The 27,732-nt window shown below is 42.8% G+C and overlaps 1 protein-coding gene across 10 annotated transcripts in view; it reads right to left on the bottom strand.

Annotated features, from left to right (window-relative positions):
* FGGY (FGGY carbohydrate kinase domain containing) overlaps positions 1-27,732 on the bottom strand; it is a 183,681-nt gene that overhangs the window by 122,855 nt on the left and 33,094 nt on the right. For 5 of the 10 annotated variants that reach the window (XR_004752744.1, XR_004752743.1, XM_035332752.1 and 2 more), the window contains 2 exons: positions 3,321-3,533; positions 1,292-1,403 (listed from right to left, as the gene is read on the bottom strand). Coding sequence is in view for 8 of the 10 variants with exons in the window: in XM_035332752.1 (XP_035188643.1) it covers positions 1,292-1,403; positions 3,321-3,521 (313 nt within the window). In the remaining 2 variants the exon portion in view is untranslated. Of the gene's footprint in view, positions 1-1,291; positions 1,404-3,320; positions 3,534-8,568; positions 8,723-8,986; positions 9,149-9,302; positions 9,412-10,674; positions 10,711-14,600; positions 14,758-15,846; positions 15,993-27,732 lie in introns of those variants that run through there. The other 5 variants (XM_035332751.1, XM_035332747.1, XM_035332749.1 and 2 more) reach the window with 5 other exon arrangements.

Below are 27,732 nucleotides of genomic sequence, written 5' to 3'. Positions count from 1 at the left end.
TTTCATGGGGGTAATTTGCTGCAGTAATTTTATTTTGGATGTGAAAGCATTTGGCAAGTCTGTGTCACACATACAAACAAGAAGCGAGAAACATTTTATTTAAATTAACCTGCAAAGGCCATGCTAGACAGGTGGAACAGTAATCCAAGTGACACTTCACATTACTCCCATGCTGAGCACACTGCACACTCAACTTCATGACACAGCCACTCATGCGTATTTCATCTTGAAAACATACTCCAAGACAAGCCAGCTCTACGAGGCACACCAATATTCCTAACATGGATTCAAATCCAACATAGATCTGCGAGACTGCCTGAAATCAGACCAGTGCACACTCAGTGTGACAGGATTCTGTCCATTCCTGTCTTTTTATTTAACAACAGCATTGTGTGAAGTCAAAGTTGTTGTTTCGTGTATCCGACAATAAAAAACAAGATCTGAATTCGACTCAACAGACCAAAACAGCCCCAGACATCATTACACATGGAACAGATTGTCAAAAACTCTCAAACTGAAAAATAAATAATCTTGCTTAAATTCAGCAAAGGACATTTCGGGGGCAATGCTGGCTTTTTTTTTTTATTATTATTCTTTTTTTTTTTGAGAAAGATAGGAGGAGATGACAGATACATCTGAGATAGAAAGTGAACATCAACAGAATTGTGATTGCAGCTATGCACATACTGATTTAGCACACACCTTATCTTAAATAGGATTCTGTAAAAACAAACAAAAAGAACAGATTTTTCTTAAGTCTTTCAAAATATCTACTTAAAAAAAAATAATTAAAAAAATATCTATTTTAGAAAAAGGTATCAGACTATTTCTGAGGTTTAGCACTGTCCTAGACAAAGACAGAACACCAGTGCAATAAAATACACTAGCTGAATCTCTTGCCTCCAACTCCATGACAGAATAAGCAGTTAGTCTATACGAATGCTGCATTTTTAGCATTCCTTTAGCCAGTGTGGATGGGCATTTACACACACAATAAAAGCCATGATTAGTAAAGCCTAAAGAGGAACAAACTTGTAGAAAATGAAAAGGGCAGAGATTTCTGAGCCAACATGAATGAATTAAATCTTAGAGTGCCAAACATTTAGCTAAATAAAAAGTAATTCTCATCTCAAATTTAATTTTGCAGTAGAATTAAAGTAGTAAAAACTGAAAAAAGTCATTTAATAGAAAAGACATTCTGTTTCAAGATTCAGCCCCGTAACCCTGTATTTGGATGAAACTAAGTTCAATTGCATTGCTGCTAACACCAACTTCTGTGCTGGCATCCTACCTTCAGAGTTGACTGCCAAAGGTTGGAACTGCTTATCCACAACAACAAGGGAACATGTAGCATCAAAACCAACCCCTCGAATCCGGCTGGCATCTCTGCCACAGACGACTTTCTGCAAATATATAAAACACACTGAAATACAAATATATCCATCCATATACACGAGTGAACCAATAATCACTGAAAGCGAGTTGAAGTTTAAATCACAAGCTCAAACTCCAAAAATTTAGAGATCCGGTATTATTTAACATCTCAATCTTAATGATAATCAAAATACAACAAATTGCCAAAAATATTTGGTTTTCAAAACTGTATACAAAGCTCCGTTAAAAGCTCTTTAATAGCTTTTAAATCTTACTAGCCAGAGTCCTGGATGAAAGCAGGAAGAACAACGATATCAGAAAATAAGACTAGAAGAAAATTAGAACTGCTAATTTTACCTCTTTTATAAGAGCTTTGAGTTAAGCTGCATGTGAAACCTGGAGGGTTAGGGCTAAGCGTTTCCATCAGTTACTTCACTCAGCTACCACCTGTGAAGTGAATCATCTTCTAGAACTGCTCTGGTAATACCGTGCCACAGCTTTTGGCCTTAAAATCGTGACGGGTTCCAAAAATAAATTTTTGTCAAGTTGGTTAAAACCTGTAGCAGTAATAACTCTGTAATGCACTCCTTTTCAAAAAGTCTGCTATTAAGAGTTTGGATAGCATTGTTTTGGGAAAATATTTCCCAAAAAATCACCACCCCAAAAGATCTGAACTTCATGGCTTCCAGCAGCACTGGGAAAAAAAGAAAGTACACCACCCAAATGGATCAAGTGCCAAGGGAGGTTGCAAGACACCTAAAATGTAACACAGTAATAAATTGCCACTTCTCAGCAACAATAAAAATATCATTACCTTAATTAGTACTATAATGACACTAGACTTGCTGCAGTGCCAGTGTCTTACTGGCTCTGTAAAGCTATAGTTCCAGAGACCGTATTTCATTGCTCCAGTACAAGAGATTGTATTTAAAGAGCAAGAACAAAGCAATACACAAAGAGAAAAATCAAATAAGCAGAATAAAAGACTTGCTCTGCTCTAACATCTGTCTGCCCTCCCCTATCATTCCTGTCACACTGCTCTTTCCCTTCCCTTCCCCTCACCTCGTCTCCTTCATCTCAGGGCATTTCTGCCAAGCCAAGCTCATTAATGTTTGAAAAGGCTGATCGATACCAAGAGAATGGGCGAACTGTCCATCTGCAAATTACCAAGCATATCATGAATATTTAAAAAAACAACCTTAGATCATGGAGCAGGCTGGGGCTTTATTAAGAGCCATAAAATGGCCCACATGTACGCTGCAAAACAAGGTCAGTAATTTACTTTTACCACCAGCACATACAGGCTTGGGTCAGAGGGTTCAAGGAGATTTTCCTGTATAGCAAGGTTTATTTCAGTCTGTTTTTGTGCTTAAAACTATCCACAAACACATATAATTTATGTTGGATTTATAATACTGGCCAGGCATCTTCATGAGGATCACGTGTGATAGACAGCCTCCCTCGGAGCACCATCCACAAACCAGACAGCAATAACAACAACCATATATAAAGGAGCCTGTGACTCCAGTGCAACACAGCGCGTGCCTCTAAATGTATGCACTATCAGGCTCTGAGCAACCTTGTCTCCTCTGAAGAATTGTCTTGTGGCTAGAACATACACCAGTGAAACAGAAACCCCACGTGTGAATCCTGAAGGCAGTGGGTAAGTCCTCCCTCAGAGCTAACAGCACAAAGAAGGGCTTTCATCCTCTTTTCAGCAGTATCACTCTGATTTTCAGCTCCTCACCTATGTAACAATGTTGTGAGGCTACAAGAGCCATAACCTAAAGGTGCCCTTAAAGCATAAGGGTGGTTACAAGTTAAACAGTAATGCAGCACCTAGGGGTGTGAAAGTTAAAGGCCAATGACTGGAGGACTTCAAACTTTCCTAACTTGAAGTGCTGCCTACAACACAGATCTCCTTTGCTTTCTTTTTCTCCACATACCTTGGTGACTGTGCAACAAGCAGCCCAAATGTCAGCAGAGGATTGCTCGTAGTGGTCTGGCTGGGGTTCCCAGATTTGGATCGGCTGCTCCGCATGAGCCACTACTGTCCCAAACTCATCCACCAGAGCTGCGCGAACGCTTGCTGATCCAACATCAATTCCAACGTAGTATTTTACTGAAGTCTGCTTCTTGCTGTGCATTTTTAATAAAACCTGTGAGGAAAAAGGAAATACAAAAAAGTGTTTAAAAAACAGATAAAATGACTAATGACAGAAAGGTGCTGAACAGGACAGCAGAGATGCTGTACAAGTGCTTTGCTTGGTAACTTTTTTTTTTTTCAGCAAATCTTTACGTGTCATTTTTAATTACTTTGAGTTTTCAAGTCTTGCACTATGTGTACTGTTTTATCTCAAATGTTTGCAGATAAATTGCATGGCATAGAAGTTCCTGAAAAGCAAAATGTAAATTCACACGTAAGAACACGAGTGCTATGATAAAGTTCATGCACTTACACAATCAAGGAATTGAGCAGTGGTTGTACAGTATCATCTCTACACAAAGGGAAGAAGAGGGAAGGAGACAGTAAGCAAAGGAAAAGTATGGATTCAAACTCAGCACTAATCAGGAGCTGGTGCCTTACACAGAAGGGGAAGTTCAATCCAGAGATTCCTGGGTTTTCCTGAATTCTGGCAGATGGGGAAGCTGCTGGTAACTCGTAAATTGGATTCACTTGTGGACAAGACTGGAAGTAGCACCAGGGACATGTCATTGCCTCGATGCAAACAAATTACACCCCTGAACTGGTAAAAAAAAAAAAAAAAAAAAAAAAAAGGGGGTTGTGTGCCTGGCTGCACTGAACCCCAAACTGAAGAGGAATGAGGAGCCAGGAGCTGGTGCCTCCCATAGAGCCAACAAACACGACAGTGAGTCAGGCTGAGTTCGGCAGAATCTGAAAACAGTTTCCTCCTCCCCAAAAAAGTGTTATGTTGGTAATTAAAATAACCAAGTGACATATTACCTACTTTTGAGCCCTATAAAGAAGAAAAAAAAAAAAAAGGAGAAATCAACTGGTTAGGTTTTTAAGATCTGTCCACCGTGACTCCACACAATTTTAGACATTCAGAAAATAATTTGTTGAAATTATTTTGTTGAGTTACAAGAGCATCCCAGGAAATATGTGCCTGCTCTCTCACAACCTACAAGAACAAAGTGAGTTCAAGTTAATCAGTTTAATTATTCACAACGAGTTGCTTGCTTCACTATATTATGTTTAAATAGATGACATTTTATATAGTGACAAATGCACTGTACTTAATTTCTCAGTTTGTCCTTAATTAATAGTTAACATTTACATTTAATCAAGCTGGGGAAATGCTAATTAAGAGCTGATACAAAGTATTTCATAGGTCAGACAAGTGCTTACATGAATCTCCTATCAAGCCTCTGAAACATGCAGAACTCAGCTGACACTTAGTCTCTGGCTTCCAGAAAACGAAAGGATCAATTATCGTTTGATGAATCCATTTACAGAGCACTGACAGAGCTCTGTAAAAAAACAGTGCATCTATCCCAAAGAAGTGACCTGGATCACATCTGCGTGTGGAAGATGGGTTGTTTAGGAACGTGGGCACAGGCAGAAAGATTGGAAAAGTACAGCTTAGTAGAACAACAGGATATTCATATTTCAAATTAATCCTGTATATGATCTTTGGAAATTACTAACTTTAGTGTTGAAGTATACCCAAAATGCAATAGTAAGCATTGAAACCCAAAACTCTGAAAGCCCTCTTTCTACCTTTACACAGGAACAGCTGATCATACAGCCTTGTAAATCATACTCCATTTTGGAAGCAATGCTTTTACTTGCTTTACTCCTACAGGACAGGAAACCAAGAATCTATTCTTCTATGAATTATCTTCAGTACAGGTCAAGCTCTATCCTTGGTGTCAGTTTGAACACAGGGCTGGAACAACCCAAGTGGCTGTTCACATCTATGGCTGGCTTCTAACCACTGCTGTTGATGGCAACTACAAATCTGTTATCACTGAGGGTTAGAGGTGAAATAAAGAAGAAAAATAAAGGTAAAAAAGGGATTCCTCTGCCTCAGAAAACTCACAATCCATGCATCATCCTGCATGGTAATTTAGCAGCGTAACAGCTGAATTAGGACAATGTTTCAATTGCTGTTAAAACAACATAAGCCAATGGCCCTGCCTAACAAAAACTGCTCATCCATCCAGCTTGCTTTCATCCTATCCCCTTAAGTGGTTCTTGGAAATCTGTTTAGTCTGCGAGTTCTGCAGTCACAACCTGTCCCATACTATCACTTTGTGCTGCCCAAATTTGTCATTTCATGCTCTGACTGCCATCGCTGTGGGCTCAGGACCATTTTTTTTGTCCTTTGGACAGCACTGGCACCAGGGAGCTCTGGTCCCCCACTAAAGGCCCTTGGCAGTCCAGTACAGTCCAAGGCAGCTATCACACAGCATTCTGCGTGCACCAAGGCAGGCGCATGGAAGGGTCGCTAGAGGAAGTTGTACACATCATTAGCTTTTAACAATACCAGAAACTAGAAAAAAGATCAAAGCTATAAAAGTATAGGGCAGTACTGATGGGAACACTAAGCACTCTCAGCATTCTGATCCTGCCCAGAAGGTGCAACATACGCTAATCTTGCTAAGGCAAGGTCATCTGCTCAAGCGATGAGCAATCGGCTAAAAATAATGGTGTGCCATGAGTCTAACACCTAGGAATATTGGCAAGAAAGCTCACTTTATTTTCTTGGCCCTGGCTCTGTGACCTGGTCAGACTAACAAAAGCTAATGCCTCTGTCACGGAGAGGACAATTCTCCCGATATCAGTGATTAATATTGCATCTGTCAGCTGGGGATACTTACAGCACTCTGCATCTTCCTCTTAGCCCTTGGCTGTAAAAGGAGTTTTAAGACATTCTTCTCAACAGATGATGTTCGCTTCTTAATTTTGCACTCAATCTCCTCAAAGCCTAAAGGGCTGGCTGCAGATGCTGCTAGCTGCCTGCAAGAAATCTTACTGTTAGGAAGAAATTGCATAAAACTGGTCCTGCTACTATCTCATGAATTTCCCTGTTTTTCCCTAGTTTGGCACTGCCTTTAGCTGCTGACTCATAAAAAGAAGAGAATAAACCACAAGTTGCTGAGATTTCTTTTTTCTTTTTCTTTTTTTTTTTTTTTAACGTAGGCCAATCTTTCTTACTTTTCACAGAACACAAACAACAAAAGGAGTGCTTTACATCCTGCCTCCGACACACACAGGATTACTCCAAATTTTTATTTCTCTTCCCTGTATGGCAGCCTTGATTTTAGCTTATTAATGTGTTTTGCTACTTAGGGAACAAATTTAACAGATGTTAGAGAATTAAGCTCATAGTACCTCCTACTCAGCACTTAAAATTATGGCTTTGCATTGGATTCTTCCCACAAACATTTGAAACCTGGAACTCAATCAGCCCATGTAATGTTTACTTTCCTTTTTTCCTTACTAAGCAACCAGGATGCGCATGTGTGAGAGAGTTGGTTTCAGTGCTCAGGCAGTACGGATCATGAACATACACGTTGTTACTTCTGAAAATTAATGGACAACAAGAAAGAATTGTTAAGTGACAGACTTCAAACAAGAAGTACCACAAACCTACGGAAATTGGTATTTCTCTGAGTACAAGTCACCCAGATTTACAAAGCAATACTTTGATATCTCACAGAAAAAGGCTAAAAGTAAACATTCAGCTTACAGCAGGCGCTCAGTGACTGATGCAGCTCAAAGTACAGTGTCTCTAATTTAGGATCCGATCTGTTTGCAGAAACATCACTTGATGCCAAGGGTTTTTCTGGAATACCAGCCCCTTGGTATTTCACCTACTTGTCAAGCAGGCCCACAAGAAGCACCGTCATCTCTAGGTCAAAAGTGTCACCAGCCAGGGACTCTGCCTCAAGGTATGAATTGAGAACCTAAGAACTCAGCGCTGAGGTTGGCTGAAAGTCTTCAGCTAAAGTACTTTATAGGGAATTTAAAAGGAATGTTCTCCTTCAATTTTGTTTACAGAATATTCCTTTGGCACAAGAGGAAGCTCCAAATCAGAAACAAAGTGAAGGAGTGGAGAGCTAGGAGAAGGTCCCAGCACAAACTTTCTGGTTTGGAATCTGGACACCAATATCTACTGCTACATGCAACTAAAATTCTGTTGTGCAATAAAGCTTTGGTTTGCATTTTGTGTCTGTTGGATTCTTAGCATGCAGTTTCTGCAGTCAATATAATCTTAAGGAAAACAGTGAACCAGAAGAGCAATTGAAACCGAAAGTCCTAACGGCCCAGCCAGACGGATCAGCTCCTCGAGCACAATATTCCCAACAAGACATCAAAATATTTGATGCATGGATGATACAATGATATTTTCAGACTTCCCAGGTGGTGGAACATAGTGGTGATTATACCACTACCCTTTATACACTGTTTTTTCACCCACTTTCTCAGTTACACAGGAATCTGGTCTATGACAGCTCCTTTGCCAGACACAGCACGGGCAGATGATGCCTCTCTACACTGTGACAGAGCAGTGAGGTATCTGAGGGAGAGCAGGCAAGAAAAAAGGGTCCCAAAACGTCAACAGAGCTTTGTCTGTCTAGTGCAGAATTAGGGCCTCACGTGTACAAGTTATTATTTGAACTTGCAAACGGAAAGAGAAGGAGAGAGGGAAAAAAAAAAAAAAAAAGAGATTTAAAAAGACATCTCCAGCTTAAGCATGTTATAGGCCATGACTACAACCGCTAAACCTGGACAAGAAGCCAAAACTGCCTCCAAGCACTAGAAAAGCAACGGTCTCTTTCTTTGCAAATCACAGCAGGGACAGAATGGCTTTTCAAACAGGCATTTATGATCAAAGGCCTACAGCATACGATAAATATTTATATGGCCCATTAAATAATAGTCTGTATAAATATTATCCAAAACGTGCATGCTGGAAACCACAGACTTCCCAGTTTATCCTTAAACAAATGTGCTAGTTTTCCCACATAAGCAATGAAAAAAAGGAGGGGTGAAACTCATTTGCAAAAATATTTCTTTTTATATATTAAAAAAAAAGAAAATCCTTAACGTTGTTTACTTTAATTTAAAAGGAATGACTAAATAACCAGATGACTGCTTCATTAGAACTACTAAATTCAGTTTGTCCTACCTTATTTCATGGTTATCAAATTGCCAGGACATACCTTTCTGTTAAAGCTACAGGACAAGAAGGCTGCACGCTCACAAGCACGCCGGGTGAAGCTCAGCAGAAGTATTTATCAGCTGCAAGTATAGCTTTTGGGCTATCATGAGATTAAACACAAGGAATTATGAAGGACTGGCACGTCTGCTTTAAACTTTGATCTTTGGAACGCTGCAAGCTGCCCAGACCCAGAGATCATGGATAAACAGTGTGTTTTTAGTAGTGCAGCTGTGCTTTTCTGTGGATTACCGGGAAAAGATTAACAGGCTCAAATTAGGCTTCATAATCTTAGCGTGAAAAGATGTAAATACTTTAAAAAAAATGTTTGTCAGTTGTAGGAAGGAGATAAAATGAAAGAAGCATTTTTGACATTATTTAGGAAATTCTACATTCTGTTGCCTTTCTAGGGTTCCAGTAAACAGAACTGGTGGTAGAAGACTGGCAATCTCTTCTTGAAGAGAGTGAGCAACTTTTCCTCGACCAGGATCTTTAATTCCTGTTTGGATGTGAACAAAGAAGGTGCATGTCTGTGGAAGAGTGGGCGCACATGGGGAATTCTGCTGCTGTGTTAAAGGCCAGTACTAATACAGAATAATACCCTAAAATGCCCAAGGGACTGTGCTATAACTACCCACAAACACTTATTTTTCAACCATCCACCAGCAAACAAAACAAAAACAATGAACAAAAGCACACCTCCCCTCCCCTTGCTCTTCCCAAAACAGAAACACCTACGTGCAGGAGATCTCCGAGACTTTGGAATGTGAGGACTGTGCTAGCAACAACAAAACTGCAATAAATAAAAAGCAAGCTGGAGAAAGTCTGCTCATCACCATCTTCTTCACTAAAAAACATTCTCCATCAAATACCCATTCTAGGGTAAATTCGGTGAAGCTGCCTCACATCTTAGTAAAAGAGGGAACAGCTGAACATAGTGGGGCAAAGGCCTAAAATCACGGCCCCAACACCTAGTCCCATAATGCCTAGATTGTTCCTCCAAACCTTCCCAATTGCCCCCTTACCCCAACACTGTAACGTCATCTCAATAAATCCTATCACAGGACTGAAAATATTCTACTGCTTTCTAGTACCTCCTTTTTTCCTCTATAAATAATTCACTATGTACTAATCTGCTGTAATGTCTCTCCTACCTTTTTTTTTCCCGCCCTCTGTGTTCAGGACAAAACCATTACTTCATCACCACCTTCTGCCCTTTAATTTTATCATTTGTATTTTAAACACTTTCAGACCAAACTACTTCCACCTACTCTGACATACGGCACAACATATCCTGCTTCGTCCTGGTGTAACTGATTTCCAGTTGGAAACACACAACACCAAACCAAGGCACTTGAAACAACAAAAAAGTAACAGGGGCAGGGAAGTAACAATGACTAAGCAAACCATTCTAAGAAACGAGATCCAAAATTCATTTATTTTGAGTTTCTTCTGCCTACATAGATCTCTCGTGAACAGCAGACCAATGTCAGCATGACCACTGTCAACAAATACCAAGCTCATTAGTGCACAACAGAGTTGTTGTTTTTCTCTAGAATCCGCTCTATTACAGATTTGTACTAAAACAGAGAATTGTGCTCTCCTTCCAGCCCCTCTCTCGAGCTCAGGCTGGAGGATACAGTCCCTACCACTAATCGAGTGAGAGAAACAGAGTTTTCTGAGCCCTGATTACAGCAGCACACGGCTGCAGGGGTCAGCTGAAAGGCCCGACCAGAGCAGCATCCCGCCGCAAGGAGCAGAAGCCACAAGAAAAGCACACGCCTGCCCTTCTCGTACGCTGATACTTCCCCCAGGACAACTTCTCAGCCTCCAGCTATCTACAGCAGAGGCGCTTGCTGAGCCAGAAATTTTATCTTGAGGATTAACAGACCTTGAAGGCTTTTTCCTCTATAAATTTATTTGTGCTCTTTTGGAATCCGGGGAAGCTCTTGCAACTGCAGAATACTGTGGTAATGAGTTATAAAGCTCCGTGTCAACAATGCAAGAAAACGTCCTTTCATATGTTCTGAGCAAGCCAGCTCAGAAACCTGCTGGCTTTGTTTGGTGTGCCCAACTTCCTGAGCTACACGAAGCAGCCGTTCCTATCTACCTGCTCAATGCAACCACGACACCATCAGCATCCCGAATCGCCTCCAAAAGGCTTGCTGCTATCTACAGACCGTGGGTGATGAGTGAAACCCAGGTGTAAGGTGGTCAGATCCACCAAAGGCGTGTTTCTGCTCTCTGACCAGATGACTTGGCCATGGATGTGGCAATAAGTACTACAACATGATAGTAATAATTAATAAATAGTACCTAACGAGCCCTAGGCAGCTTTGGGCACACTGAAGTACTGCTCACATACGCTCAGAGAAGACAAATAACGTGTTGGTGGTAACTGAGAGGAGCAGAGAGGTGCTGCTCTGGGGCATGGAGGCGCCTCTGAAAGGTCAGGGATTTCAACCTGCAGACAATGCCCAGCACGTTGGCCCTCACAGGGTGTCTAAGAGAGGAACCCAGGAGCTCCTCCCAGCTGTGTGCTTGGAGAATACCAAAGGCTCTCGATGGTTTTCTGTGAAGGGAGAACAAGGCATCACACAGCTCTAGCGCACCTGAGGGGCTCTCCGACACAACCACGAGGAGACCAACGCTGTAGGAGGCCTCCCGACACACATGGGCTACCCGGTCAGAATCAGTCTGAGACCAAACACAGACCAGTTCTCCCTCTGAAAGATTTTCCAACCTGACAGTGTAAAATTGAGATGTTCCCTCTCTTCCTAAGCCTGCAACTACGTCTCACAAAAAAGGCAAGTTCAGCTCCCTCTCTGCTCCACTGCCTGCCTAACAGCAGCCCAGCAGGAAACAGCTGCAGATGGGAGCTCTCAGAGAAAGGGAAGGCTGAGCAAAGAGCCACAGGAACACACAAAATGGAGACGAGGACTGAAGGCACAAGCCGCTGGGGAAATCCAACAGCTCCAATTCTCTCTGTGGCTATCTTGGTCCTGCTTTGACGGGACCACCACTTCCAAAGCAGGGCGTGATCCCGAAACCACTGGAGTCAGTGGCAAAACTCCCACCCACATCAGTAGGTCAGGATTAGACTCCTGATACTCGCTAACGTTGCAGGTGCACTCTCAAGTCTGCAGGATTTTGAACGCTTGCCATAATCTACAGCTTGTCAAACAGAGGAAATGTTGATCACTCTACGCCAAGACACAATTCCCACACAGGAAAACCTAAGGAATCAAGAGAGTACACTGCTGCACCCTTTCTCCTCCACACCTTGAAAATGTTAATGGATACAATACACGCACACCAACCTATTTAGATCCATCCTCTCCTTGACGCTGCAGTTGCATGCACCCCTAAAGGCTGCTCTAATGATCTGGCAATCCGACGTGTCCCAGATGACACAGCACAATGCTTGAAGCTCTGAAAGAAGCCATTCTTGTGTACACTGACTGTGAGGGGAAAAAAATACCATCTGATTATTATAGGAATTGTAGCTCTAACAGCTTCATGACTAACTGAAAGGAGGTAAGGGGCTCCACAATAACTGATCTATCCCAGTGGTTGATCCTTTCCAATATAATGCGAAGGAAGACCTTTCTTATTCATAGCTATCTGTCACTCTAACCTAACCCTCTCTGGACAAGTAAAACAGGATCAGTTTGTTGGCTGTAGAAGAGGCACATTCCTGTATTGTAATGTTTGTATTTTTTTTGAATTCTCTTCTATGTTAAAATAGAAATAAATAAAGTCACGTAGGAAATGTACCCCTAGCATAATAATGTTAATAGGCAAAAAAAAAAAAAAAAAAAAAAAACTTACAGTTTAAAATATAGCACAGAATAGAATGCAATTTGAAAGGCATGGACAGCTCATATAACCACATACACTAGGTTTAAACTGCATTAATGGAGCAAACCAGGCTCGGCATTGCGAGCTTCAGAGCAGAGTACACAAGCTTACCTGGAAGCCCAGGTAAATAAAGCCATTATGCTACTGCAGATATCGAGTTAGTCAGCTTGAGGTTAGTGCTGATACTCTAGCTTTAATCACATTTGTAGTGCCCAGCGCTACATCAAGGATGAACTTGGCCCTAGCTGCGCGATTACGTAGCGGTGGATCAGTACAAAAATAATTTGTTCCGAGTTCATAGCGTTATGAAATGACAAAACATAAAAATTAGCATTTTGGCTGAAATCCACTCCCTTTCCCATCAAGGCTTACACATTTAAGCAACATCTGAACCAACCGTCTGTAATTACTCCTGGCAGATACTGGAACACTTAGGCCAGCAGTAGATGCAATAGTGAAATCAATTTTTAACGACATGCTGTAAACCACTTCTATCAAGATGCTCAGCCCAGAAGCAAACATGTCTGTAAGCTGAATCCCGAAGCTGCTCTACAGTATTTGTTCACTCTTGCATGGGAAGAGCATGGACTGACAACCCTACATAATCTGTCATTTTAAAATTAAACATCCATTTGCTCTACAAAACTACAGTTACTAGCCTTGAAGTTCCTGTCACAACCACTTACAAGCAAGTGAGGTTGCACGTTAGGTTAGGCTAAAAGAAACAAATTCTGCACATAAATCAGATATCTAGAAATACCTACCACACAAGTGTAATTTTTTTTTTTTTCTCTAAAGAATCTCATCTGTTCATCTCAACATAGTGACTTATCTTCTTTCTTCCCACATAGAGAGCTTTGGGAGAGTAGGGGTGGTTTTGTTTTCTTTTTATAAATGCAAAATCTGCTTTCTTAATGATCCTATCAGTCCCATAATTTCAAACTCCCACAAAGACACGCCTAAATGGGTAACAGGCCAAACCTTCTCTGTAAGTTCCCTTCGGTGACTTTCTCAAAACATCCCAGAAGCCACCAGCTTGTAAACCTGCTTGCCTCAAACAGCTGAGGGTCACACATTTTCCAGTTTTATTTTATGAACGGTCTGAGTACTTTCTCTTTCTCAAGTGGAAATGCAGAGGGCAAATGGTAGGCAGCTCAACACACCGACCTGAAGGCATTAACAAGAGCCAAAAAAACAGACAATGCTCGGCAGAGATTTCCCTTTGAAAATGAAACCCTGAAACACATTTCTGCTGAGACTGTGCCACTGGTGTTGGTTTTGCGTACCAGAAACTTCACTATTCCACTACGAGGGAAAAATTTCAACATGGGTGATTAGAAAAACACAAGATACAAACCAGGACCACAGAGGAGAGCTATTCTGATCCTCTCCTGCAAAGCTACCAGTTCTCAGGTAGCAGAGCTGCCTCTAACAGAAACAAAAGAAGGCTTATTAAATGAGAGCTTATGGGAAGACAGAAGACAGACTTACTGAGGAAATTAAAAGAAACAAAATGTATGAGAACACTTATTTTGGATGATTCAAAAGAATTAACATTTTTAGATAACTTATGTGTATTCCTGTAAGAAACATACAACAGAGCAACAGAAGTGGCTAAGAATCCACACAAAAACTTCCCAGCCTATTACTAGTTTATTTAGTCTCTCCTGACACTATAAATTAGTTTCTACCCCAATGCTTACAGCTGGGAACAGCTGAACCTTCAAGAATCCAATTCCTCCTGCTTTCCTCTTCCACCCTCCCATCCCAGTCACCCCTTCCAGGAGAAAAACAAAAACAAACAAACAACAAAAAAATACATTTTTTTCCCCATATCCCACTACATAATCATGTAGAAAAGTGGGCCATTAATATTTAAGAGACTTCAAAATTACAGTACATTTCAGTACTGCACTTCAGTACATTTCAAAAAAAAAAAAAAAGTTAATTTCAACAAAAAAGTAAATAAAAGCAGACAGTCTTCCAGGATAAGGGAATACATGAGGATGAAAAACGAGAAGACCACCTTCACGTAAGGCGTGTTTACTACTTTCCAAGCTCCTCTAAGGAAAGAGAGCCCTCTCCTCTCCTTCCCTGACACTTGTTTCTGAAGTGTTCTCCAGAGAAGAAGCACTGTTGCTACATTTATTAAACTATCTGTCAAGTCGTAGGCACCTCAAGAGAGAAGAATCCGCAAGGTCACCGGTTCCTGGCTGGTGCCGAGCACGTCACTCGTGAGGCGCGCAGCACGAGTAAACTCCACCAGGTTACTGGGGTGGGCGCCCTGCCAGCCCCCAAGCTTTACGAGAATACTGGGGCAAGTGTCCAGAGAGGTGACACAAAGGAGCCGGCGCTGCAAAGGTGTGAGAAAGCAGAGCTGCGAGAGGACAGTGTGAGGAGAAAGGAGGCAGCAGTGGAAGCGAGCAGCAACAGGACGCCGGTGGCGGCAATGGGATACTGGAAACACAATCCTGGAAACCACCACCTTCATTAAGGGCAAGAAACGCATTTAAGGAGAGCTCCCCTTTTTCTGGAGGATTAAGCAAGCACCAAGCGATGCACATGTCCCATCTGCCTACGCCAGGTCACTTGGGCACTGCCATCTGAAGCATGCGAAGGAGCAGGGGGATGGCGGCACAGAAAATGGTGACTCCTGCTACAGAGCCGTGAGAGGAGGAACTGACAGGACGTGATATGCGGGCCTTGCTGCTGTGAGCCCTCCAGTGCCTCCTCGCCCGGTGTTCGGCACCCCAATTCTGCCCGCAGCCTGTCAGCACTGAGGGGCTGTGAGAGAGGGCGGGCCCGCTCTCATCAATTTAGGTTTTATATACAGGCTGTGCTTCTGAGAAACGTCAGTAAGAGCGGACCTGGGGAAGCCAGGCAGGGAGACCAGAACGTAAACCCTATAATGCCCCCATAGGTACGCCAATAACCCTACAAACAAGCTCTGAGGACGATACAGCGCACTTTAAATGAGCCAACGCGGGCTGGGGGCGCAGCGAAGGGGGCTCCCGTGGGACAAGCCGCAGGGCGGCCCCAAGTTGAAAGAAAATTTAAAAAAATAAACAACCCGCGGCTCTCCAGGGAGGCCGGGCCCCGATCGTTAATGGCCGCCGCCCCGGAGGCGGGCAGGGGCAGGAGCACCGCGCTCGGCTCGTCCCCGCAGGGCCGTGCCCCGACCGCCGCCCGCTGCCGGGCAGGGCCGCCCCGCCGCCCCCGCTTCCCCCGGCCCCGCCGCCCCCCGTCAGGGCGGGCACGGAGGCAGCGGCGGCGGCCCGGCCTCCCCCGCTCGCCTTTGGGGGCCGCGGCTGCTTTGTGTGGGGGGCCCTGCGCCGAGCTCGCCCCCGGCGATTTCACAAAGCTCTGCCGTGTGCTAGGCCGAGCTGCGCCGACCGTGCCCTGTCAGGAATTCGGCCCGTACCAGCGCTCCTGCCTCGGAAAGGAAGCCGTGCTTCTCCTTTCTTTCAAAGCGAATAAAGCACGAGCAGGGGAGGGGTTTGGCTCTCGTTGGTTTGTTAAAGGGGTTGTTGCTAGATCTCGGCTGCAGCCCGGTTGCCCTACAGGACTGCAGAGACATGCAGGGGGGTTTCGCTTTAGCAGCTGTGCTGAGAGCCAGGGGAAGAATAAACACGAGGAAGCAAACCGAAGGTTATGCCTGAAATGAGCATTCCCCAACTTGACCATTAATATATAATCACTTATAAAACAGATAAAGCAGTGCTGCAAGGCATAAGCCAGACTTTCTGCGGGGTTACTCCATTTGAGAGTTTCACCTAAAAAGTTGTTTTAAAAATCCCAGATGTGAGGAATTTATTGGAGGTTTGCACAAGATGGGGGACAGGGCAGCAGGGTCTGCTCATAGGCAAGTGGTGGAGCAGGAGGGAAGGGTTGGCAGCAGTGGCACCCCAGTGGTGGGCAGGATCAGGCCCTGACACCTTCCTCCACCACCCGGCCCTGGAGAGTGGATGGAAACCTTCACCAAACCTGTCTGAAAAGGCCCCAGCCGTCCACCATGGGTTTCTCCCCATACCATCCTCATCTTCCACGTCAGGAAATCTCTGAACAAAAATCTCTTTTGAAACATTTCCAGAATTTCCCCACTTTGGCCCAGGCAGAAATACTGCAAGAGCAACCTTGCTCAGGGAAAGATGAGTGTTGTCTCGTGGTCAGAGCTCAGGGTTAGTGGTCAGGGGCTGTGGGTTCTCATTCCAGCTTGGCCACTGAATCATTTTGAACCCTTCACTAGTCACTTCATATTAGCACCAGTTAGTAATTTTCCGTCGGAATGATTTTCTGACAGAAAACAGCACTTTACAAAACTGGAACCTTTGTGAAAATCGACTTTCCATTGGGGATACCTTGCATCTAGACAGGGAGGGAAAGGATGTTAGACCCAAACTGAAATATTCATCGCTTCCTTGTGTTAGTCCAAATGTTTTGCTTTGAAGAGATTTTTTAAAAACAAATACCACCCTCCTGGCTGTAACTCCGAGTCAGCTCGCTGCGCTGTGGGAGTTTGTGCTCTCATGCTCTGCTTCGCGCCCCGGGAGGTCTGCACCTCCTGTAGCGGGATGCAAACGTCTCTCTCCTGAGCTGTGCACAACATCACGGTCTGAGTCAGACCAGTCCCGGCATGTGGGACCTGGCCCTTGGGAAAAATTAGCAGCAGAAAGGACTGGTCTGACTGGGGGAGTGGGCCACGGGGAGAAAGTATAAAGTGCACGGACACAAGCTGTTTCACGTTAGTTCAGTGATCCAAAACGTAGTGCTGTGACTGTGGATATACCATAATGTTTTGTGCAACTGAGAAGCAGTAAAATGAAACCCAGGGAAAAGGACCCAAGTGTTCTTCTACTATCCCTGACAGTCAAATCCTGTAAACTCTTCCATAAACACACTGAGCTCCAGTTTATAGTTCTGGCTCTTCACCCCTCAACTATCTTCCTTCTTTACCGTTTTGTTCCAGAATCCCATTCGTCTGTTCATTAAAAATAAATTTTGTGATTTCTCTGTATTCATAGCTGGCTGACACGTTCTTTTAATATAAATAACACTTGTTCTCCTCCCACAGTGTATTTATATACACAGTTTAAATCCCTTCTTAGCCTTTGTTTTGCAAAGTTACACATTAACCATTTACATTTTCTTTCATAGCAGCAAGGTTTGGGCTACCTAGTAATCTTTCTCTGCACTTGTTTCAGCCAGAATTCATCTTTTCTAAACACGAGTGATCATAGCCCAACATCACGCTAATGTTCAAAGTGATGTCTTGCTAGGGACTTGTACAGTGGCAATAATAATTTCCTATGCATGCTTTTAGTTACAGACAGGGATCAACACTGCCTGTTTTACACCTATATCACACTAGTCTCTCAGTTTATCCAGGTCTTTTTTCCTCTCCAATTCACAGGGGGAAAAAAAAAAAAAAGAAAAAAAAAAAGAAAAAAAAAAAAAAAGGATATTTGAAACACATCTCATTCCCTTAATACATTTTTACATTTCAGTACACTTCTCTCACCTTCGTATGGTTTCATTCCAAGTGGGGTGACAAATGAAGATATTTTCAAGAACAGTTCAAGAATCTCCAGTCTCCAAAATCAAAGTCCTGGAAATGCTATTTTTTTAATGAAAGAATCAAAAAGTCCAATGACCATATGCGACTTCATTCATTACTCCTTTGAAATATTCTGAAAGCTAAGGGTTAAGAGGTGTTATATTAGTGCAGAATAATGAGGATTAATATTTGTTTCATATCAAATGCAGGAAGAGTAGGTATGTGTGCAGAGTATCTCCTATAACTTCAAAATCTATCTGTAAACCTGATAATGTGATGTGGGTTTACATACCTTAAACGAAGCACAAGACCATTGTAGTTTTGTTTCAGTTATTACTGCTGTATACAATGTTCCTCCCTTTCCAAGATTTTGGACAGAGTCACTTAAAATGTATCCTTTTACCTTCTCATTTGAGAGTAACTAATGAAAATTCCTTTTTAAATGTGCTTTCTGTGAGACAGGAATGTTCTTTTTTTTCGTGATTACCCAAAGCCCGTATTTCAAGCTATAGCTTCAGGTAGCGTAAATCAGCCTTGCTCTGATATGGCCTGCAGTCCTCTCAACCAGCATCGCAGAACAATTTAGTGTTTATAGATGACAGTTGGCATCTTTGAAATATTCTCTTTTACAGAACTAGACTAGATGTGACACTTGCTGGAGAAGAAATCATGCATAAATCTGTCTGAAAAGACTCACTTAATCATATTACTTCACTAGCAGTGGTAACCTTTGGAGGCCAAAGTCCAGACAGGTTGAGAAATGGCACATGAGTACATAAAGGTGACAATTCCATTAACTGCAATCAAAGAGGGAGGTGAATGGTGAGATAAAGACAAATGACTTACTCTACAAAGAAAAGAAAATATGTGTGTGAAGGGGAAAGATACAGAACGAACGTTTTCCAGCCTTGTCAAGGAAATAAAGATCCAGTCGCGCTCCATTGAGATCAACACAAGAACATCTCTCTGCCTCCCCGAATGCAGGATTTGGCCCAGGATCCCAGCCTGCTGGAGAATGTTAGTGCGCACTGTCATGTCAGGAGCACACATGCACAAGTGAGATGTCCCACTAGAAAACTACATGCAGAAAGTCTTACTGAATTGCCCACCATAGCCATGCTGGAAATGCCAACACGAGCCTAGTTTTGAAGTCAACAGGATCTTTTGCAAAAATAAGTGGAAAAAACATTGGCATTTCTGAATGATTCAGACTTCTCAAATGTTCCAGCCACGATCTCTCAGTCCAACTGAGTGTATCCCAGAGGATGAACAGGAACTGCTTTGGGAGTTTCTTTTGGGCCCCAAATCAGAAGGCGTTGGTACGTGTTGGTAACTGAAATTACCACAAGAAAATAAAAGATCTTAGGCCGGTTCAGTGCCAAACTTCAGCACAGATGAAAGAGATTAGTAGGATGTATTCTCATCCCATATCCTTCAGTGAGGCCAAGGATGGCATAGATAGCACTGCTAAGACAAGTTCACATTACCCAAGTTTTTTCAGAGGAGGAGGAACCTTAAAGAGAGTAGCCATGCTGGCTGTGGAGTTGCTTTGCTACACTGGAAATAAAGCCGTGACGAGATCTGATCTGTTATCTTGCAAATCTTTCTAAATTTATGTCAAAGAGGAAATGATTAATATAAATCCACCTATATATACAATCTCTTTCTCCTTTACAGTTTTCCCACTTACATATAATGTTTTCAGGAATTTCTCTGCAGAAATCCTCATCTACAACATTTAGCAAAACAAAGCAAGCAAATTGCTTTACTCATAGGAGCAGAGCTGTAAAAGAACTGGATCTCTGAGCATTCAAAAATTCCGCTTACTTAGTTATTGATTAACATAACAATTGAAGGGAAGGAAAGATTTATAAAGGATCACGTAGCATGTGCTTGCTTAGGCGGTTTTTACAAGCACCTAAAGTAGTTTTCAATCTCATTTTAAGCAGGATAATATTGGGTAGGAAACTGAAGCTGGGAAATCCTCGGGACGAAATGCTTACTGAACTATCATATCAGGACTGTTCATTCACACAGGGAAACAGGGAAGTAAAAAGCAACTTAATAATGTGTACCGACAAGGGATTTTTGAGTGGAAATCTAAACTCTCTGAAGAGTGTATAATAGGAAAAAAAGGAAATTTCCTTTGGGGGACTTTTTCTGGTTTTAACAGAGATGTTAAGTTACCCTTAGACACTAGAGCAGCCAAAAAGGAAAATCCCTGCTTTACACAGCTCTAAATATAACTAGCAAAATAATTCAGATTTCATCAATCTGTGACTCATTTGCTTAAGTTTTGGGTAGCTCACCTTTTAATACAAAAGTCAGAAGCTGATATAAACAAGCATACAAGATTTCACGCTCCACCAAAATTCCAGTGTCTTGTCTAGGGCCGGTTCCTGCCTGCCCTCCTGGCTGGATACCAACATCCTTTATTCTCGAGGGAGTCAGCCTTCCAAAAAACTGCTTGGCACTTGAGTCGGTGCTGCTCTGTTTTCCTAACGCTCGCTGCAGGCAGGATGTTTTCGGACTCTGGTACCCAACAGTTAGGCATTCCAGGGAGCTCGGGGATTTTTCTTTTGGAACCGTACTGCCAATGCCGTAAGAATAAGTGCGGTTCTGTGATACTGTGGGATCCTGGTGGGAAGATGGGATGACTTTCTTGCTTGTATAGGGATGCACAAAGGGAAAATGCACATGCCACCTTTGTAAACTCTCCTTCTGCGGTGCGAATGCAGATAATTCTGGCTTTAAGTCATGTTTTCATCAACTGGCTCCACTCTGGGAAGACTGCCAGATCGCCACAGATTAGGCAAAGGAGAAGCCCCCCTTCCAAACGCTCGGGCAGTAAAGAAGCCCACTGCTGCAGTGTGGCAGAGGGGATGCTCAACAGTCATTGCACGCATTTGTTGCTGTAACCACTCATGGTGCCAGCATGTGAAAATGTCCTCTTTGCTCCCCGGTCTGTGCACACATACAACTTCTGCACATCCCTCTACACTCTTTAAATATCAGAAATACAACTTCATCATTAGCATTTATAGCCAACTATTTCCTGAGGCCACTGATGGCAGGGCCAGCTACAGCCATGCAGCCTGTGCCTCGTGGGACAGAAGCCAGCCAGCAGGTGCGGGCAGGCAGGCTGCAATTTGGGGGGCAGCACCCGACTGACCCCTCGCTGCCCAGGAGCCGACGGACGGCCCTGCTCTGGCTGGCAGGCAGCTTAGTCGAGCCGTCTTCCCTCCTAACCCTATGGCAAAATCCAGATGTGCAAAATCGCGAAACCACAATGTGTTGAGCTGGAAATGAATTTCACAAGCCAAGCTGCGAGAATCTGTTGAGCTCCTTACATTTCACAATACCTTACATCTCATGAAAAGTAACTAGCAGAGGTTAAATATTTTTCTGCAACATCCTCCCACAACTTTTGAATTAGTTTATGTGAAGTAGCTCGTTACAGAGGTGATCTGTCATACAGCGATGCCAAAATCCAGGCAGCATGGAGAAGGGCAAAAAAAGGCTCTAGCCCTCCGAGCAGCATGTCTTGTCTGCTTCCGTGGCTGGGACTTTCTACAAAAGGCAGATCCTGTTCTGCCCTTTGAATTCAGACGCTCGTGAACACAGCTATGGAAGTCAAAGTATTATAAGCATCTGTTCATTTGTAAAAAACATCATTGTCTGCTCTCCAAGGAGAAGACTGTTAACTGGAACCTGTACTTTCCAGATTATAAACAATATGCTGCCTTTCTCCTAAACTCATTGCAAAATGTACAAATGACAATCTAAAGCCAGTGCTGTCATCTTTGGAAATCTGAAATTCAACAGGGGCTCATTCAAGTACATAAAAAGAAGTTTGCAGGGTCATTTAGCCACCTGCAAATCATACACAAATAAATTAAAGAGCACTAGAAACGGGAATAAAATCCCCATATACGTAGCTAGTTCCTATGCAGTTATATTTTCATGCTCTGTACGCAACCCAAAACAAATTGTCTGCTTATAATTAAAACGTGATACTGATTCCAAAAGTGTTGCCCCTAGGGAAATAATTTTATACCAAAGGGCAGATTCAGCCCTGGTGTAGTATTTCTGATTTTCATGGAATTACACCATTAAACATTTTTGCCCCACATCTTGCCCTCACTGATGCAATTCAACTTCTAAGGGACAGTTATGGGTTTCCTTCTAACTCAGGCCAAGTTTCTGGAATAAGGAAAGTCTGTGAGAGAGTCAGCTGGGGGGATGTTTTAGTCTGGGATCGAGGGACATTCACAGAGCAGAAAACGTCATAGGATTTATATTGCACTTCTCGGACGTCAGAATTTCTTGCTTTTTCTTCTTTTCTTACAGATTCCTTGTCAGTAGGTAGTCACAATGAAACAAATACCAAAGAAAAGTTATGAAACAATTAGAGGCAGCTGTGACTAGAAGGACATTTGGGGATCCAGTTAATTCTGCTTCATTTTTGCTACGTAAATCTATTTTCTAAACTTAATGCATTGCCTGAGCTTGTAATATATGATAACAGAGCATCTGCACCACTCAGAACTCTAGAAAAAGATATAAAATGTTAATTCTCTAACATTTTATGTGACTTCAAATATTTGGGGCATGATTGATCTCACGCTTGTCATAGTGCTTTGGATCTGTGCTTTGCCTGACATAGAAATCAGAATGCACACACTGACGCTCTCACTGATGTTGAAAACTTCTGACTTCTGTGCAGAATCAGTGAAAAAGAGCTGGAACACTTCTCTCCTCCGGGGGCTAACCTGCTCTTCCCTGAAATCATGCAGCTTCATAGGTCATGGCCCAGAAAACAGGAGTTTCCCCAGCAGTTCCTGTCAGTCCTGCGTGTACCGGGCACCGTGACAGGGGGGCTGCAAACGCTGGAAGTGGGATGCTGTCAGGGGACTGGGGGAGACGACTGCATTCTCTCTGCAATTGTTTTGAGCTGCCAAAACAGTGAGGCAGATGCCCAGATTCTTGCTTAAGGCTTCCTGGGAAAATCAACAGTTTTGAAACCATATCGGAACCAAAACTTCAGAAACATTACTCAAGCTGGAGTGAGAAAAAGATGGTAAACATAATAGAGCCATCAAAGGTACATTTTACATTTCTCATTCTCATTCTTAACATTAATCTGACAAGTCTAAAGCCTTCCTATAAATCAGATGGAGCAAATGCTATCAGTACATTAAAATCTGGATAGAAATAGCGAGGTGGTTGATGCCCCATGCCTGTCAGTGTTCAGGAGGCATTTGTGTAATGCTGTTATTAAAGTGCCTTAGCGTTTGGTCAGCCCTGAAGTGGTCAGGCAGTTGGACTTGATGATCTTTGCAGGTCCCTTCCAACTGAACTAGTCTAATTCTAAAATCTTTGTACAGAAGTTAAAAAAGTTTCTGGCACAGAAGACAGCTGCTATTCAGAGCTCCTTCCAGGGCAAAGCACAAGCAACAGAGGGAAACTGCTTTAAGCATTCTTTAAAATCACATTACTACATCACCGTTGATAACCTTTGGATTTGACAGGTTTTCTTTCTGAAGCAATGAGAAAGCATCAGAGCTTTAATCAACTTTTCAAATCATTGACCAGTCTGAAAAAACGAAAGTGAAATAAAAAGCAAGACAGAACAAAAATCAGAAATACTGTACATCCTTGCCATTTCTGCCAGCCACAGCAATGAAGTGCTGTGATGAAGCAAGATAAACATCTGAGGAAGGAAATAAATTGTAGCTGTAGTCTTATTTTAGGCTATTTGATGTCTGATTGTTTTCAAAAACAGGAGGACGAGCCTGCTTGTGTAACTCCACCCTCCCAGAGAATCGCCAGGATCGTTGTTTATGAGCGTGATCGACGCCGCACCAGCCTCCTCACCTACCGTGTGTCGCAATCGTGGAAATACCACGGGATGTTTTAATCCACGGGATGTTTTAATCCACGTCTCCTTCCCGTCGTCACCTGGTGTGCTGAAACGAACATCTTGGGAGACACAAGACTGAGGAATTAGGGTGGCAGATAATTATCCCATGGGCTGCATTCCCCTTGGCCACAGGGTGAGCAGCTGGGAAGCAGGCCCACGTGCAGGGCACAACACCAGCGTGATGGGCACGGTGCTGAAGGCACAGGGGCCTGCACAGATCCCCCCAGGGTGGTGACAGCGTTTTGGGAAGGAGGCCAGGGGTCAGAGCACCTCTATACAAGCTCATTAATCCATCCTGATACACATTCAAAACCGGAAAGTGATTGCTGGCAGAAGGAGGCATAAATATCCCGTATTCTTATCAATCTGGGAGGAGGATAATTCAACATTAGTTGTCTGTACCTTTTTTAATCTACTGACACAATCAGTAGATCTTTTCTGTTTTCTTCAAAGGCAGAAATGCTTTAACTCTGTCCACTCATTCATTTGTATATTCTACTGTTATAACTCATTTTCCCCCCCCAAAAAATCTTAAAGTAAACTGAAGAACTGGGGAGGGAAATTAAGCTTTTACTGAATTAATCAAGGTTTTCAGAGCAGGAGCTCATCATTTTGATCACCTATTACAACCTAATTGGCTAGTGCCATGTTTCAAGTTTACTCAGTTTTTTTTTCCATACTTTATTTTTAAATTGCAGCTAATTATTTTAGATAGTAGCTAAAAACTTAATCTAAAGCTAATTTGTGTGCATTCTTTGCCTTAAGAAATAGCCATCCAAGAGTTACTGACTCAGCACCAAGCTTAGGAGGCCAGCTTGATATGGAAGGAAAAGTGTCTGTTACTGTTGCTTTGCTTTACTATGTTAGGGAAGGGAAAGCCCCTTTAAAAGAAAGACCTCCAGGGCTGAGACTTCAGCTGCTCTGTCTTGAGCTAGAGAACTACTTTTCCAAGCTGCTGCCTGTATCGGGCTTCCAACGAAAACTGAATGAATGCAAAGGAGGAAGCATGATGTACAACAGGCTTAAATATATGGAGGCTTCGAGGTTTTTGGAACATCCAACCCTTCACAGTACAAAATATTTGCAATTTGGTATTGCAAGCATTTCCTTTCCAACTGGAAGATTAATTTATCATAGAGAATATATTGCTCTCAGACGGCATTGCAAGCTGCTGGTGTTCTTGCTACATTAACTTGTTCTCAACCAGGAGAAAATTAAAGTGTAGCCCGTGGTGAGGGCTGTCTTTGTGAAATTGCTCCCTCTTATATCAAGCTCCTGTATATTCAGGGAACCAACTCAGAGGCTCAGAGCAAGGCTAAGGATCCCAGTGGTATTTTTGGCTTTTTAATTACGGCCTTTTCATATAATCCATATCTTAGCAGTGGCCCAGAGCATTGTATCTCCATTTGTAACCTGTTGCCATATTTATTCCATATGACCTTGCAACAGCACCCCAGAGCCAGCGACCAGAGGCTTACTGACTGCAACTGCTCCTAGCGCAGCTTCCAGCGATGCCTCCTGGTCATTTGCAGCGTGTTTAGCATGCAAAAACCCACACTGGCTCTCTGGGTTGAGTAACAACGTTCTGCTTACATCCCCGTCCTTAATATTGGGTAACAGGAAGCTAGGGGATGAAACAAGCTATTAGATTTTGTTTCTAAGGCCCTGATTCTGTAAGCTGTAGTTGTACGGGGTTATCTGCTCTTTGACAACACTTCCCATATTGTGTTTCAGCCAGGAAGATGGATGTACCTTACTTAAAGTGAGTCATTCACTGAACCTAGGCCAAACTCTGAAGCAAATCTGGGCCAGTTTATTGCCTCAGGAGGAAACCTGGTTTTTGCATGAATTAGATGTGAAAATAAGCAGAGCCTGACTGACATCTTCTCCGAATTCCAACTACAAGGGTAAAACCCAGCGGGCATCAGCCTCAGGCATGACAAAAATGAGGAGGGGAAAATGAGGCTTCCTGTCTCCCCTCCAAGAACCAGAGACACACATGTTACTCAGAACTTGGAATAAATTGTTAATTATTTATACACTAATTAACCAACGTTTATAGGATGTCTTACATATGTAAATTGCTGTAAATACGCTTACATTTTTCTTGCAGTCTCCAATTAAATGAACTTTCATTCTGGAGCAAAACAATTCCACACCAACTTGTTACACCAGTTCTTTAGCCAGGCACTTCCTACAGCTTTGCAGCTAATGGTCCCAGCTGAAGCTGCTCTATTGTACTTCCCTACAGAAATTTCTGTGCTGCTTTGTAGCTGCTTTAATTCCATCACAGATCACATTCTGTTTAATGATAATTTGATTTTGCATTGCAAGACCCAGATGTACATTAGGAGGTCACAACCTTTCCATTTATCTCTAAAAGTAACTATTTTTTCCCCAAGTTCCATCAGGTTAAAACAGTTAGCAATTTTTCTCCTTGAAGTGTCCCTTCAGCTTGGCCAAGATATATAATAGATCAGTGTAGCTACGAATGCATTACAACATTAGTCATCAATTAGTTTTAAACCATCGCTGTAATATATCATTTATCTAGCTTGCTGTAGCACTATTGTGAACATTTAATTTTTTAAAGGCATCTTGATTTTTTAACCTGACGGCTGCATCCCCCTTTTGTCTCCTGTGCAGACATCTCCTCTAGGAACAATAAAAATGAGATTTGTTTGACCTGCACTCAGGGTTCGTTTAAGCAAGATGGATTTTAATTGCTCTGCCTAGTCTACCAGACAGCTTTTATGTAATATTCCAGACATTTACGCACTGTCTTTTCCCCTGCTGTAAGCAGGTGTGTGTGCCCACAAATGCCTGTAAAGCAGCTCTTACTATGCATTTCACATCTCTGACAATCCTCTGGGAAATTGCTTACTCTGAGGTATCATTGGCATCAAATTAAGGGCCTCGGTCATTGCAACTTCTTTTTTCCTAAGGCTGTTTTCTTTTGTCTTTGAGATTTAACTTTTGGGTGGCTAATTCTCCAAGGACTTTGCTGAGGACTGTGTTCCTTGTGCTTGCGTTGTCGTCACACAGCACAGGTGACTCACCTCCACCTCTCCTGGTAGTGAGACACACAGAGCCTCACACAGAGCCTTACCCGTCACCCCCAAAATCCACATCGTCTTTTGACCATTTGCAATGCATTTGACTTACATTTATGGTTTGAAAGAGTCTGGAGTGCAGGATAACCAAGGCAGAGAGCAGCATGCCTACGCCGCAGATATTCGGTATCTCAAAGGATCTCTAACTTCAATTAGTAAGTCACGCGAGCCACTTATCACAGCATTGACTCAGGGCCCGAAACACCCTGACTCCTCTGCCAGCTCAGAGTGGAGGCAAGATGAGCTCACATTTGCCCACAGTTTGCTGAACCTTATTTGCTCCAGCTGCTCCAGCAGGGAGAGGAGAACCTCATGTAGGGAGTTCTCTCCCTGCTGACTCTCCTCTTCCATGGGTGATACAATCTGATGTCCTCTGTCTTTCCTCTTCCCATTCCTAAAAAGGAAGATTTGGCTGTCCCGGGAGTTACCAAATCAGCACAAAAAAATGGGCCTCCTAAGCAGTTATTTGTGCCTGCAGCTGGTTCTGGTCTAGTCTCTGTTGGACACACACATGTACTCAATTCCCCTTTGTGCTGGATGCCTATTAAAAGCACAAATCTGCAAGTGAGGAGGGTCTCTTTTACCATGTCAATGGAAGCGAAATACGTAAATCTCCTGCATGCTAAGGGAGAATGTGTGTTTAAAATGCTTGGGAGAACAGCTGTGAAAAAGAATAAGCGGTTTGTGTTATGCTGCACAGTGTCACTGATCCAACAG

The sequence above is a fragment of the Oxyura jamaicensis genome, chromosome 8 (genome assembly GCF_011077185.1).
Source record: "Oxyura jamaicensis isolate SHBP4307 breed ruddy duck chromosome 8, BPBGC_Ojam_1.0, whole genome shotgun sequence".
NCBI classification, from domain to species: Eukaryota; Metazoa; Chordata; class Aves; order Anseriformes; family Anatidae; genus Oxyura; species Oxyura jamaicensis.
This window is presented reverse-complemented; position numbering and strand designations above follow the sequence as displayed.